This window comes from Oncorhynchus mykiss, chromosome 12 (genome assembly GCF_057628025.1).
Source record: "Oncorhynchus mykiss isolate SJ-2025 chromosome 12, ASM5762802v1, whole genome shotgun sequence".
In the NCBI taxonomy this organism is placed as follows: Eukaryota; Metazoa; Chordata; class Actinopteri; order Salmoniformes; family Salmonidae; genus Oncorhynchus; species Oncorhynchus mykiss.
Genome location: NC_143033.1, coordinates 8,721,290 through 8,737,392, shown reverse-complemented (window position 1 = coordinate 8,737,392; position 16,103 = coordinate 8,721,290). Strand labels below are relative to the sequence as shown.

General features: G+C 41.3%; 1 protein-coding gene across 1 annotated transcript in view; it reads right to left on the bottom strand.

The window, feature by feature from the left end:
* LOC110536912 (uncharacterized) overlaps positions 1 to 11,832 on the bottom strand; it is a 45,392-nt gene extending 33,560 nt beyond the window's left edge. Inside the window, exons 1-14 of the mRNA XM_036936809.2 lie at positions 11,522 to 11,832; positions 9,724 to 9,869; positions 9,516 to 9,628; positions 9,086 to 9,219; positions 8,752 to 8,975; positions 6,503 to 6,618; positions 6,279 to 6,397; positions 2,823 to 2,958; positions 2,654 to 2,736; positions 2,326 to 2,445; positions 2,099 to 2,200; positions 1,797 to 1,955; positions 1,575 to 1,657; positions 1,336 to 1,480 (exon numbers count right to left, since the gene is read on the bottom strand). Of these exons, the coding sequence (XP_036792704.1) occupies positions 1,336 to 1,480; positions 1,575 to 1,657; positions 1,797 to 1,955; positions 2,099 to 2,200; positions 2,326 to 2,445; positions 2,654 to 2,736; positions 2,823 to 2,958; positions 6,279 to 6,397; positions 6,503 to 6,618; positions 8,752 to 8,975; positions 9,086 to 9,219; positions 9,516 to 9,628; positions 9,724 to 9,869; positions 11,522 to 11,564 (1,723 nt within the window). The 5' untranslated portion in view covers positions 11,565 to 11,832. The remainder of the gene's footprint in view (positions 1 to 1,335; positions 1,481 to 1,574; positions 1,658 to 1,796; positions 1,956 to 2,098; positions 2,201 to 2,325; positions 2,446 to 2,653; positions 2,737 to 2,822; positions 2,959 to 6,278; positions 6,398 to 6,502; positions 6,619 to 8,751; positions 8,976 to 9,085; positions 9,220 to 9,515; positions 9,629 to 9,723; positions 9,870 to 11,521) is intronic.
* Positions 11,833 to 16,103: the final 4,271 nt, after the last annotated feature.

Genomic DNA, 16,103 nt, shown 5'->3' with positions numbered 1-16,103 from the left:
ATTCTGTGGTCAACAGGCATTTACTTTTGAATAGTGAGCCAATATACAGTAACTTCGGAAAGTATACAGACCCCTTGACTTTTTCCAAATGTTGTTACGTTACAGACCCAAAATTGATTACATAAAAAAAAAATCCTCAGCAAGCTACTGGGGAAGGGCACCAAAACATTTCTGCAGCATTGAAGGTCCCCAAGAACACATTGGCCTCCATCATTGTTACATGGAAGAAGTTTGGAACCACCAAGACTCTTCCGAGAGCTGACCGTCCGGCCAAACTGAGAAATCGCGGGAGAAGGGCCTTGGTCAGGAAGGTGACCAAGAACCTGATGGTCACTCTGACAGAACTCTAGAATTACTCTGTGGAGATGAGAGAACCTTCCAGAAGGACAACAATCTCTGCAGCACTCCACCAAATCAGGCCTTTATGGTAGAGTGGCCAGAAGGCGGCAGCTCCTCAGTTAAAGGCAAATGTCAGCCCGCTTGGAGTTTGCCAATAGGCCCCTAAATATTCTCACACCAGAGAAACAAGATTCTCTGGTGTGATGAAACTAAGATTGAACAATTTTGCCTGAATGCCAAGTGTCACGTCTGAAGAAAACCTGGCACCATCCCTATGGTGAAGCATGGAGGTGGCAGCATCATGCTGCGGGGATGTTTTTCAGCAGAATGAACTGGGAGACTAGTCAGGATCGAGGCAAAGATGAACGGAGCAAAGTACAGAGAGTTCCTTGATGAAAACCTGCTCCAGAGTGATCAGGTCAAAGGTTCACCTTGCAACAGGACAAAAACCCTAAGCACACAATTAAGAAAACACAGGAGTGGCTTCGGGACAAGTCTCTGAATGTCCTTGAGTGGCCTAGCCAGAGCCCGGACTTGAACCCAATCGAACATCTCTGGAGAGACCTGGAAGTAGCTGTGCAGCAACGCTCCCCATCCAACCTGAAAGAGCTTGAGAGGATCTGCAGAGAAGAATGGGCGAAACTCCCCAAACACAGGTGTGCCACGCTTGTAGCGTCATACCCAAAAAGACTCAAGGATGTAATCGATGCCAAAGGTGCTTCAACAAAGTACTGAGTAAAGGGTTTGAATATTTGTAATACATGTAAATGTGATATTTTATTCGCAAAAATGTCTAAAAATCTGTTTTCGCTTTGTGAGGGGTATGGTGTATAGATTGATGAGGAAAAAAACGAATTTGATCAATGTTAGAATACGGCTGTAAAGACACAAAATGTGGAAAATGTTCAGGGGTCTGAATACTTTCAGAATGCACTGTATGTATATGTTTTACAAAGAACATTCAACAATGGGAAATGGTGAAAGGACCAATCAGACCTTTTCTGCAGACAAATTCCAATGTGGAGGTGCAGAACTCATCGTTGAGTAGCCCTGCTTCATGGTGGTTGAATCCCCTAATATTGGAACAATCCTCATTGCCCTGCCAGTTATCAGGCTGGTTGGGTGCCCATGGTAGAAAGTCCTGGAAGAGAGAGTGAAGCCAAACTGAATGTTAATTTAAGCTAGACTCTCTCAAATGTGTATACCATAAAAGATTTGGCATATTTGTCACTCACGGATGGAGTCCCATCCGACCAGACCCACACTCCTTCTGTCCTACTGTCACTAAGACCAACCCAGGATGGTGCGGGCATATGAGCTGCAAAATAACATTTCCAATGGAATATAACATTTTAAAGAAATAAAATATATTTATTCTATATTTGTACAAAATATAGATGTTTATTTTTTATTTTTTTTAATATATATATATTTTTTACATTTAGTCAACCACTCACCAGTTATGAAGCTCAGTTCTTCTTGAGTATGAAAACTTGCCAGGTGGCCTCTTTGACTGGCACAGTAACTCTCTGCATCTAGCCAATTTTTCACCATTTCAGTCTCAAAGTGATAGCAGTAGTCTCCATAGAGAAGATACCCGGCATCACAATGAGAATCTACACCAACACAATGTAAAGCATTATGTTATATGTCAAACAGTATATTGATAGAATAAATAACGCATTAGTTTGCGTTGACATGATTTACAGGAATACAAAACAAATGTCTTCCAGTTGTCAGTCACAGTTGTTCCACTAACCTGGAACAGAGGTCGGCTTAACATTTTGACCCCCCACCATTTTACAAATGTATCCCAGGTTTTTGAAGCAATTGGTTGTTTCCCATTTTCCAGAGAAATCTCCTGTAAGACAAAAAAACCAATAAAACAAAGTTCTGTACCTTTCTTCGTCTATGATCCAGAGTTATGATCCAGAGAGTTTGTTGATTGATTGAGTGATACGTGTAGTACAGACCACATGCCCTTACCGGTGTAGATTTGACCGCAGTCCCAGAGGTTTACTGTGTTCTTGGGAAAGCTAGGTTTCCAATTGGAGAACGTAATATCTGTTTTGTCCACCCATCTGAATGTACCATCCTGGTCCTCATCTAGTGACATCACAAATCAGGAAATTGTAGACTTGGCCTTTTCATTGATTTAAAATTTGAGTTTTTAGTAAATATTCTGCAGTCTCTCTTTACACGATGCAACCAGCAGTGCTTGTCAATGCCAAATCGGGTGTCACAGATCACAGTGAAAAGCTCATAAGATATTGGCCAAATAAAACTAGGGGTTAAATCTGTACGTCTGATATACCTGCAACACCAATCCAGACATCAGGCACTTCCCCTTGATTAAGGTCTGGCAGATGAGTGTTGATGAAGTATTGCTCCTCTTGACTTAAAACAACAAGTGATACGAATTAGAAAATGATTTCATTTTCTTATCAATCATTATGTTCAGTAAATCATGTGTTGTTTCTTACGTCTTAATTGTCACCAGGTTAGCCCCCTCACTTGAACACTTCTGTTGAGCCTCATGCCAACTGGTCAGGAACATCGTGTTGCTGACCACCCAGTAACAGTTCCCACTGAAGCTGATCCAACCGGGAGGGCAAATTGCTTTTCAGAGAAAAATAGAACACAGTACAGAGCAGTGGTCACCAACCGGTCGATCGCTCTCGACTGGTACAAACTCTGCCTACCCGGGCGGGCCCAGGAAGCAAAGCAAGTCCACTATAGGTCTACCGCTGGCCAAACGGATGGCTCAGATGGCAGCGTCTGCAGTAATGTACAACAAGCAGTGCAGCAGTAATGAATTAGTAGGAAAGTGTATCTATAGGCTTTCGTTGTTGTTATTATTAGCGGCTTAGGTATTTTTTAATATCGAGGAATATTTCACTCTCTCTGTTCATAGGAGTGACAACATGAATTTGTGCATTAATGCGGTGCGACTCAGGTTTCGCTATCATCTGGAAGGCGTCAGTGGAGGGAAGGTAGAAAAGAGGGATGATGAGAGGCGGACCCTCAGTCTGCTGCTCTCTCCCTCCGCTGAGACAGACCCTCAGTCTGCTACTCTCTCCCTCCGCTGAGACTGACCCTCAGTCTGCTGCTCTCTCCCTCGGCTGAGACAGGCCCTCAGTCTGCTAATCTCTCTCTCCACTGAGACTAACCCTCAGTCTGCTGCTCTCTCCCTCCGCTGAGACTGACCCTCAGTCTGCTACTCTCTCCCTCTGCTGAGACTGACCCTCAGTCTGCTACTCTCTCTCTCCGCTGAGACTGACCCTCAGTCTGCTATTCTCTCCCTCCGCTGAGACTGACCATCAGTCTGCTGCTCTCTCCCTCCGCTGAGACTGACTCTCAGTCTGCTACTCTCTCTCTCCACTGAGACTGACCCTCAGTCTGCTGCTCTCTCTCTCCATTGAGACTGACCCTCAGTCTGCTACTCTCTCCCTCCGCTGAGACTGACCATCAGTCTGCTACTCTCTCCCTCCGCTGAGACTGACCCTCAGGCTGCTACTCTCTCCCCCCGCTGAGACTGACCCTCAGTCTGCTACTCTCTCTCTCCGCTGAGACTGACCCTCAGTCTGCTACTCTCTCCCTCCGCTGAGACTGACCCTCAGTCTGCTACTCTCTCCCTCCGCTGAGACAGGCCCTCAGTCTGCTACTCTCTCCCCCCGCTGAGACTGACCCTCAGTCTGCTACTCTCTCCCTCCACTGAGACTGACCCTCAGTCTGCTACTCTCTCTCTCCGCTGAGACTGACCCTCAGGCTGCTACTCTCTCCCCCCGCTGAGACTGACCCTCAGTCTGCTACTCTCTCTCTCCGCTGAGACTGACCCTCAGTCTGCTACTCTCTCCCCCCGCTGAGACTGACCCTCAGTCTGCTACTCTCTCCCTCCGCTGAGACTGACCATCAGATGCAGGCACCATCAGCACAGTAACATAAAAATAAAAATAAAAAAGCAAATGATTTAAATGTATGCTCATTTAACGGATGTGAAACGGCTAGCTTAGTTAGCAGTGTGCGCTAAATAGCGTTTCAATCGGTGACGTCACTTGCTCTGAGACCTGGAAGTAGTGGCTCCCCTTGCTCTGCAACGGCCGCGGCTTTTGTGGAGCGATGGGTAACGACGCTTCGTGGGTGTCAGTTGTTGATGTGTGCAGAAGGTCCCTGGTTCGCGCCCGGGTATGGGCGAGGGGACGGTCTAAATTTATACTGTTACACTCATGTAACAGTATAGACTTTACGTCCATCCCCTCACCTCAACCTGTGCGCGAACCAGGTGTAACAGTATAAATTTAGACCGTCCCCTCGCCCATACCCGGGCGCGAACCAGAGACCTTCTGCACACATCAACAGTTACCCTCGAAGCATCGTTACCCATCGCTCCACAAAAGCCGCGGCCCTTGCCGCGGCCTCGAAGTCAGTTGTTGATGTGTGCAGAAGGTCCCTGGTTCGCGCCCGGGTATGGGCGAGGGGACGGTCTAAATTTATACTGTTACACTCATGTAACAGTATAGACTTTACGTCCATCCCCTCGCCTCAACCTGTGCGCGAACCAGGTGTAACAGTATAAATTTAGACCGTCCCCTCGCCCATACCCGGGCGCGAACCAGGGACCTTCTGCACACATCAACAGTTACCCTCGAAGCATCGTTACCCATCGCTCCACAAAAGCCGCAGCCCTTGCAGAGCAAGGGGAACTACTACTTTAAGGTCTCAGAGCAAGTGACGTCACCGATTGAAACGTCACTAGCGAGCACCACCGCTAACTAGCTAGCCATTTCACATCGGCTACACTCACTTAGCTGTGCTTCAAAAGTAATACAAGAACGGATCTATTACCGGGGTGATCATAAAGCCTAACTTAAATTTTAAAATATATATATTTTTAACAACAATGCATTTGCAGGGCAATTCAAGCAAAGCCCAATATGCGGTGATAATGTATTAGCTGTATTAGCTTAATGCACAAACCTCATTGCTAGAGTTCTGTTCTAATTGGTTAATGTTGCATAGGCTTACGTTATTTTAAGCAATGTTTGAAAAAAATCTGCATTTTGATTCAAAGTGATCTTAACTCAAAAAAGGTTGGTGACCACTGGTATAGAGCATTCACTCACTGCTGTACAATGTAGAAGAAAACGGGACATTCAAGAGGGTGCTACGAAATCAATGTCAAAACGTTGTTTTCTTTGCCCTGTGTTATTATAAATTACATAGAATTAATCTTTAGATTGTTCTCTACAATATTGTCCCCTTAGCTATTATGCGAGCACTTGACAGTGTTGATGAAATAAGAAAATGAATTTGCTGTGATCGTTGCTAGTTTAGACTGCGCTGCTCTTGGCAGTATCTCTTCCATATTTGGTGTTGTGAGGTGGTACCATTTGAAGGTGTTTCCGCTGGTTGGACAAATCAAAATCAACTTGATACCTTCGTCATTTTTCACATACAGATCATTGGCTTTCATTGCATATAACCGCGATCAATCTGCGTTGAGAGGGGGCCGTTTCTATGGCGACGTAAATGGCAAGACTCAGAAATACACAATGAAAACAGGAACAGATTGTCTTTACGGAGGATGGATATTGAAATTCGGTCTTTTAGCTTTGTAAATAAATATATATTTATTCCATATTTAGTTTTGTATTGAGCAGATTTAATTTAGAAAAAGGCCCATGTTTTCACTCAGGAGCCTCAGTAGACCTTCGAAGTTAGCGCCTTTCTGCCGCCGAGCAGTGACCACTTGTATCTACATTGTTGCTTTGTATTGAATTGCCTTGAGATAATTAAATAGGACCATATCAAACCATATAATAATTGGCAATGTATTAAGTTGAATCAAGATCGCATGTCATGTCAGAGTCATTTGAGCTAATACCACATAATTCACATGGTTATTTATCCAGTAATGTTTTCTGAAGATCTGAGCTTACTGTTGAGTGCTCTTTTGCACATGTAAGGACGCTCATAGCGGCATATATGGGACTTCCACTTCCCAAAGTCCTGTCCTGCCTCCTTGATCACTGCCACACAAATCCCGTTCTGCTTTTCACTGTCGGAGAAAACATATTTTCACTACGAAGCTAGAATAAACCCTGCACAATCACTGTGATACAGTTGATTATATAGATCTGTCACCCCACGTGTCCTGTCCTACCTGAGATCTGGCTGCACAGGATCAGTTCCCCAGTTGGTGTAGGTCCCAGGAGAAGCATCAGACCAGCTGAACTGAGTGCTGTCAATTTCAACCTGACATGATATTGTTGTGCATTTCTGTGAAAAAACAAAAATGAGAACTCATTATACCAAGGGGTAAGTTTTAGAATACATGTAGCTAGCACGCACTGGTTGGATCAATGTTGTTTCAACTGAATTTGTCTATGTATTGTGAAGAGGGATCAACGTGGATAATACATTTTATTTGAAAAAATAAATAAATTAACCATTACTCTTCTCATTTCATTTCAACCAGCTTTGTAATCAATTGATTAGGGTAAACCTTAAACTTAAATACATAGACTTAACCTGACTAACAGGTTACATTGATCTAATTTCAACATAATCATCAGGACTATGTATACGTTGAAAAGTCCACATAGAAACATAACAAATATTTGTCATCCCTATATTCTATATATATTGGGTTGTTGAAATTATGTAGAATTGTATATTTAATTAGACATATGTTATTTGACCTCGTTTAAATGTTGATAGTAAAATGGTTTGTTTGAATCAACGTCATCGTTTCAACATCATGCCATCAACCTAAATAAAGAGTTACACTACATTATCAAAAGTATGTGGACACCTGCTCATTCCAAAGTCATGGGCATTAATATCTTTAGAGTTGGCACTATGCATTCAGGGTTCTCCTGGCATCCGCCAAAGCCAGATTCATCCATCAGACAGTGAAGCATCACTCAAGAGAACACATTTCCACTGCTCCAGCATCCAATTTTTAAACTTTATTTAACTATGCAAGCCAATGGTGGCAAGCTTTACACCACTCCAGCCGACACTTGGTGTTGCACATGGTGATCTTAAGCTTGTGTGCAGCTGCTTGACCATGGAAACTCATTTCATGAAGCTCCCGACAAACAGTTATTGTGCTGACATTGTATCCAGAGGCAGTTTGGAACACAGTAGTGAGTATTGCAACCGAAGATAGACATTTTTTTACACACTTCAGCACTCATGTGGCCTACCACTCTAGCAGGGCAGAAATTTGACAAAATTATTGTTGGAACAGTGGCATCCTATGAAGGCGCCACATTGAAAGCAATTGTTGCTCCTAGACATTTACATTAGAGTCATTTAGCAGACACTGTTATCCAGAACAACTTACAGTACGATTCCCACAGTGGACAAGCACTTACTAAGTGCATATATTTCCATGCTTGTCCACAGTGGGAATCGTACTCACAACCCTAGCATTACAAACACCATACTCTACCAACTGAGCTACACCGGACGCCTGATTTTTCCACTTCCCAAAAACAGCACTTACAGTTGACCACGGCAGCTCTAGCAGGGAAGAAATTTGACGAACTGACTTGTTGGAGAGGTTGCATCCTATGAAGGTGCCACATTGAAAGTCAATTAGCTTTTCAGAAAGGCCATTCTATTGCTAATGTTTGTCTATGGAGATTGCATGGCTGTATGCTCGATTTTATACACCTGTCAGCAATGGGTGTGGCTGAAAGAGCCTAATCCACTATTTTGAAGGGGCGTCTACATACTTTTGGATATATAGTTTATATTGAAATAAAAGTTGAACCCACAGTCCAATGACTCCTACCTGAACAGTGACTCCTACTGTGACTTCACATTATATTTCAATATAAGACCTAAACTCTTTATTTAGGTTGGTGGCATGATGTTGAAACAATGGCATTGATTCACACATATCATTACTATCAACATTGAAACGTCAAATAAAATCTGTGTAATTAAATTCAACAATTTTAACCACCCAATATTTAATTATTCTACATGGAATTTTCAATGCAATGTCAACGTATACATAGTTCTGATGATTATGTTGAAATTAGATTGATGTAACAACCTGTTAGTCAGGTTAAGTCAATGTATTTAAGTTAAAGTTTTACCCTAATTTCAAAGTTTACAACGCTGGGTGAAATTAGATGAGAACAATACGCGTGGATGACTTTTTTTAAATACAATGGATTTCCCACGTTGATTCCACGTCACAGTCCCTTGACAAATGATGTTGAAACAACATTGATTCAACCAGTGTGTGCCCAGTGGGTAACGTACATTGACATGATATCTGTCAAAGGATTATATTTTCTTTCATTAATTCATCCTGGATTGTACTGACTATATTGATTTTGGCGCTAGGTCTGATAGCTTTTGGATGGGTCATATACTGTATGTTTTGATTACCAGAGTGGTGTAGCCAAGCCAAATGTCAAAGAAGGAATCGTCCAGTCGTCCTGTGATGTACTGCTCCTCTTCCGGTGATGCGATGGACACCAGATCTGCCCCATCTCTAACACAGTCGTGTCTGGCTCCCAACCAGCTCTTCCTGGTGTCTGTATTTAGTTTGTAGCAGTTGGATCCATACTGGCTCCATCCGTTGGCTGTGTCGCACATTGTTGGAGGATTAGCTGAGGAAAGGAGTGAAATGTGTTACGCATATCATTCACCTTCTTAGGTCCCGTAAGCATTATTGTAGACAACAGGCAACGGCACATGTTGATTGGCCAGTTAAACCTACGGTTGGGGCGTTTGCATATATACTTCCGCCGGCTAGTGCAGACGTCATCATTCCATCGTCCTTGCTCTCCCCCGACCACCTCCCCACAATCCTCGTTGTCCTCCCAGTTGTCAGGATTCCCTGGTTTCCAGTATCTGTGTAGAGTGCACGAGCACACATGAGAAAATCAGAGGTGGATATTAATAATCATGTGGTCAAATGATGGCTTGATACCCAACCATCCTGGGAAGTATGGTGCCCGTCAACCAATCACCAACAACCTTCACACAACAAAGGCTACTATAGAGTGTTACTGTGCTTGATTACAAGTCAATGGTTAACAGCACTTGATTACCCTCCAACCAAAATGGTTCATTTCATGGAACCATAATTTGCTGATGTGTTTCAATGTAGTGTCAGATCAATTGAGGATCATAGTGTGGCTACGTACGCTAAGAAGGGGAGGAAGGTACTCCCGTCAGTCCACTCCCACACTCCCTCAGCAGCAATGTCATTCAGACCGATCCAGAAAATCTCTGTACCAACCTGAGTCCGTACCCATGTCTACCAGGAGAGAGCAGAGGTCACAGTACAGAGAGTCATATACAGTAGTTGTGAACTAGACGACCGTAGAACGCATCTCAAACCCAGAAGCTCACCCTCTCAGGAATGTCCAGGATGCTCATCAGATGGCTCCCCCGTCCCACACAGTCTGCGCGGGCATCATCCCAGGACTTTGTGTTGGTAGAGAAGTAGTAACACTTGTCCTCATAGGCCCTCCATCCCTCCTCACACTGACTGAAGGCTGACAACACAACAATCACAGGAGTGTTTAGCTGCAGGTCTAACTGATCATAGTTCAGTTTATGGGAAAATAACAAAGTAAATACAATAAGATGTGTGGAACATTATAAACTGGGTGGTTCGGTCCCCGAATGTTGATTGGCTGATAGCCGTGGTATATCGGACCGTATACCACAGGTATGACAAAACATTTATTTTTCCTGCTCTAATTACGTTGGTAACCAGTTTATAATAGCAATAAGGCACCTCGGGGGTTTGTGGTATATGGCCAATATACCACGGCTAAGGGGTGTTCTTAGGCACGACCTTGTACATTATTGCTTAATTACACAACAAGAAGAAAAAATAAATTACTTCAGTCCAGTAAAACTGATCGTAACTTATCATGGCTATTCCTAGTGTTGTTATTTTTATCCTTGTTTCTATGGGGTTAGATGAGGAAACATTCCACAACCTCTTCGTGCCAAGGTTGAAAGGGCATCGTGACCTCCTTCCATCAATAACTTTAACGTTAATGTGGATGCTACCATGATTACGGATAATCCTGAATGAATCGTGTATAAATGATGAGTGAGAAAGTAACGGAGGCACAAAGATCGTACCCACAAGACATGCTAACCTCTCACCATTACAATAACAGGGGAGGTTAGTATTTTATATCATACCCCCAAGACATGCTAACCAATACAATAACAGGTTAGGTTATCATACCCACAAGACATGCTAACCTCTCACCATTACAATAACATGGGAGGTTAGCATTTGATATCATACCCACAAGACATGCTAACCAATACAATAACATGGGAGGTTAGCATTTTATATCATACCCGCAAGACATGCTAACCTCTCACCAATGCAATAACAGGGGAGGTTAGCATTTTATATCATGCCCCCAAGACATGCTAACATCTCACCATTACAATAACATGGGAGGTTAGCATTTTATATCATACCCACAAGACATGCTAATCTGTCACCATTACAATAACAGGGGAGGTAAGTATTTTTGGGGTGGCATGATATTTATACCTGTGTAACTTTCTCACTCATCATTACACACGATTCATTCAGGATTATCCGTAATCATGGTAGCATCCACAATAATGTAGAAGTGATAAGAAACATATTATATTCTTATTTACAATAAAAGTGACTCCAAAATGACACAATACTTTATTTACCATTAATTTCTATTGGGCACAAAATAATCTGAAACACATCCAAAAACAAACAGCAAATACATCCAACAAGTTTGAGTCACAAGCTTGATGTAATCATTGCGTGCTAGAAAAATAGGACAAAATATTACGCTTTCGATTTCTTTAAAGCACATATAAGTGAATCTGTCCAAATACTTTTGCCACCTTCAAATGAAGGGCACTCAAAACATGAAGTGCTTTTCATTTCTAAACGGTAAAAACAGATTCGTAGGAAAATACCCTCAAATAAAAGGTGACATTCTGTACTGTCGCCTCATTGAACATTTGATCTCAAATCCAAAAAGCATAGAGCCAAATGTAAGGTTTTAGCTTCACTGTTTAAATAAATACGTAGGTCAACGTAAGCATTCCATGTCAATTATAGAAACGTGAACTTGACATTAGGTTCTACAGAAAGACAATTTTGGATATAAATAATGTTTATACTTACCACAACTGAGCAGACTACAGAGGGTGAAAAGCAGTAGCAGCATGCTGTGTGTTTTATCCAGCCGATCGATATGTAGTCTTGGTTCAGTTCTCAGGGTCTAATACATCCTAAAGGAGTAGTCTTCTCAACGTTCTCTAGAAATGGGTATGTACCTGCTGTAACTCAACACAGCTTTGAGCATCCTGGCACAGTTTCTCTTCTTTTAAGAACCAGCCCAAGGTCCAAAGATTGAGGGGCAGTAAACCAGGGATGACAAACACTTGACCTGAGCTGTGATGCCAAACCATCACCAAAAGTGGCCTACTGTTGGTGGGGTTAAGTCCACATTTCTTTAAGTACACAAAGGTGCTCCGCAGGGGTCGATACTAGGACCTATTCTTTTCACTATTTATAGAAACATTATTGGTCAATCTGTTGTAAATGTAATCTACAGTGCCTTCAGAAAGTATTAACGCCCATTGATATTTTCCACATTTTGGTGTGAATTTAAAATGGAATTGATATACTTTTTTTGGTCACTGGCCTACTACACACGATACCCCATAATGTCAAAGTGGAATTATGTTTTTAGACATTTTTACAAATTAATTAAAAATGAAAATCTGAAATGTCTTGAGTGAATAAGTATTCAACCCCTTGGTTATGGAAAGCCTAAATAAGTTAACGAGTAAAAATGTGCTTTAACAAGCCACATAATAATGTGCACAGACGCAATCTATATGCAATAATAGTATTTAACACTATTTGTTTATGATTACCTCATCTCTTTACCCCACACATACAATTATCTGTAAGGTCCCTCAGTCGAGCAGTGAATTTCAAACACAGATTCAACCACAAAGACCAGGGAGATTTTCCAATGCCTCACAATAAAAAAAAGCAGTCATTGAATATCCTTTTGAACATGGTGAAGTTATTAAATACACTTTGGATTGTGTATCAATAAACCCAGTCACTCAAAGATACAGGCGTCCTTCCTAACTTAGTTGCCGGACAGGAAGGAAACTGCTCAGGGATTTCACCATGAGGCCACTGCTGACTTTTTAAAACAGTTACAGACTTTAATGGCTGTGAAAGGAGAATACAATGTTGATCCATCAGTTGTTACTCCAAAAATATTAACCTAGTGAAAAGGAAGTCTGTACAGAATAAAAAATATTCCAAAACATGCATCCTGTTTGCAACAAGGCACAAAAGTAACACTGCAAAATATTTGGCAAAGAAATTGACTTTTGGTCCTGAATACAAAGCATTCCGTTCATATTTTCAAGCATGCCGGTGGCCGCATCATGTTATGGATATGGGAATTATTTTAGGATAAAAAAAAACAGAATAGAGCAGAGTACAGGTGTGGTGAAGTTATCAATTAGGCTTTTGATTGTCACTACAAAGATACAGACGTCCTTCCTAACTTAGTTGCCGGACAGGAAGGAAACCGCTCAGGGATTTCACCATGAGGCCACTGCTGACTTTTTAAAACAGTTACAGACTTTTATGGCTGTGATAGGAGAAAACTGAGGATGGATCAACAACATTGTAGTTACTCTACAATACTAACCTAACTGACAGAGTGAAAAGAAGGAAGCATGTACAGAATAACAAATATTCCAAAATACGCACGAAAGTATAACTGCAAAAAATGAAGCAAAGAAATGAACTTTATGTGTTATGTTTGGAGCAAATCCAACACAACACATCACTGAGTGCCACTCTCCATTTTTTAAAGCATAGTGGTGGCTGCATCATGTTATGGGTATGCTTGTATTCGTTAAGGATTGTGTAGTTTTTCAGGATAAAAAAATAAACGGAATGGAGCAAAGCACAGGCAAAATCCTAGAGGAAAACATGGTCCAGTCTGCTTTCCACCAGACACTGGGAGATGAATTCACCTTTCAGCAGGACAATAACCTAAAACACAAGGCCAAATCTACACTGGAGTTGCTTACCAAGAAGACAGTGAATGTTCCTGAGTGGCCGAGTTACAGTTTTGACTTAAATCTGCTTGAAAGTCTGTGGCAAGACCTGAAAATGGCTGTCTAGCAATGATCAACAACCAATTTGACAGAGTTTGAAGACTTCTGAAAACAATAATGGGAAAATGTTGCTCAGGTGTGACAAGCTCTAAGCAACTGACCCAGAAAGACGTAATCACAGCTGCAATCGCTGCAAAAGATGGTCCTAACATGTATCGACTCAGTGGGTTGAATACTTATCTAATCAAGATATATTCATGTTTTATTTTCTATCATTTTTTAAAAAAAATTACAGATGCTATCATTTTTCATCCACTTTGACATTAAAGATAATTTTGTGTAGATCGCTGACAAAAAAAAAAAGACAATTTAATAAATTTTAATTCCACGTTGTAACACAACAAAATGTGCAAAAAGTCAAGGTGTGTGAATACCTTCTGAAGGCACTGTAGATCACATCATTACACTCTTTTTGTTTACAAAGCCCTGCTCCACAAGCTTCCGACTTACCTAACATCACTGGTAAGATTTAAAATGACAAGTTAACAAACTCATTCACAGGGCCGGTTAACTCTGGAGACTCATTTGGTGTCTAGAGAGTTTAGTTGTCTTGCTCCACATCTCCAAAATACATTTCGAATAGATGTGTTAGTGTCCCTTGGGCAGTTCAGGAAGCAGACAGAGGATTTGTACAATGAAGAATGTGTTCATTTTAGTTGTATATTAATGTTTGTCTGTTCAATATGTGTTGTTAGATTTATATTGCATTCGATTTTTGATTTATTTTATGAAATTGTATATGCAAGGCTCCCTCGTAAAAAAAAGACACTGGTCTCAACGGTGACTCGCTGATTAAATAAAGGTCAAAAATAGTCTTTATGAATTCCCTAAAAAGCCTAAATAAATTATAGTTCATAAAGTGGGGCGGAATATATATTTTTTTAAAAAAGAGTATATACATTGTGTACAAAAGGCATGAGGAGGTAGGCAAATAATTACAATTTAGCAGATTAACACTGGAGTGATAAATGATCAGATGGTCATGTGCAGGTAGAGATACTGGTGTGCAAAAGAGCTTAACCGACGGTAAAAAGGTAAAAAATCCCAGTTAACCGACTGTTCCCCGGTAGGCCGTCATTGTTAATAAGAATTTGTTCTTAACTGCCTAGTTAAATAAAACATTGGTCGATGGCATAGTTGGTGTTTACACACGTAGTAAACAACACATTAGGAACCCTAATATTGAGTTGCCCTCAGTTCAGTCTGTCATGGAAAGAGCGTGTCAGTGGAACATTTTCTCACATCCGTGTCTTGAGTTAAATGAAATAATGGGCTGATTCATGATCAGGAGGTACATTTGACACAATGTCAATTTTGAAATCTCAAAGTCCAAAATATGTTTTATGATTCTCCTAAAACCCACATACTTTTAGTCTGTAAACATTATATCACCGAAACTGCCTTGAACGGTTACTTTTTAACTTTTTACCCAGACGCGCTTTCGCGTCGTTTAGCCTTGTTTACAAGTTCTAACACTGGAATGTGAGATGTAATCTACACCTCCATTACGATGATAGAAACCCTCGTTATTTAATTGAAGGATTTTTCAATTTTAGCGTCATTATTTCTCTAGAGCCTACACTTTCTCGTTCTGAACTTCTAACGCGAGTAGGACGGTATGTCTTCCGTGATCAAGAGCAGCTGCTCACCTATTTGACACCTCCTACATGGCCAAAGCATCAGCTATGCGGGTGTCGGTTATCGCTTTTGCTGATTAACTCGAGGCCTTGATTTATGTATGGTGAATTGGTGGAACAGCAGAACCATCAGCACAACAATAAAAGCATAGAATTCTAATTTACATAAATAAAACGTAAAACGATTGAATCTGTACCTCCATCTGAATTTAAGTTATACTGTTCACTGATACACAGTGGTGGAAAATTTTCCTAATTGTCATACTTGAGTAAAAGTAGACACACCTTAATAGAAAATGATGCAAGTCACCCAGTAAAATTATACTTGAGTAAAGTCTAAAAGTATTTGGTTTTAAATATACATAAGTATCAAGTCTTTGTAATTGCTAAAATAAACTTAAGCATCAAAAGTAAAAATCAATTCAAATTCCTTATATTAAGCAAACCAGACGGCACCATTTTCTTCTTTTTTTACAGATAGACAGGGGGGCACGCTCCAACACTGACACAATCATTTACAAACAAAGCATGTGTTTCGTGAGTCCGCCAGATCAGAGGCAGTAGGGATGACCAGGGATGTTCTCTCGATAAGAGTGGGATCACTCAGCTACACATGCCTCTCCCTAATGTCAATATGCCTTGTCTATTGCTGTTTTGGTTCGTCATTTTTGTCTTATTTCACTGTAGAGCCTCCAGCCCTGCTCAACATGCCCACACACATGCGGCGACCGCACCTGGCTTAAATGGTGCCTCTAGAGACCAAACCTCTCTCATCATCACTCAATGCCTAGGCTTACCTCCACTATACTCACAACCTACCATACCCTTGTCTGTACATTATGCCTTGAATCTGTTCTTCAGCGCCCAGAAAACTGCTCCTTTTACTCTCTGTTCCGAACGCACTAGACGACC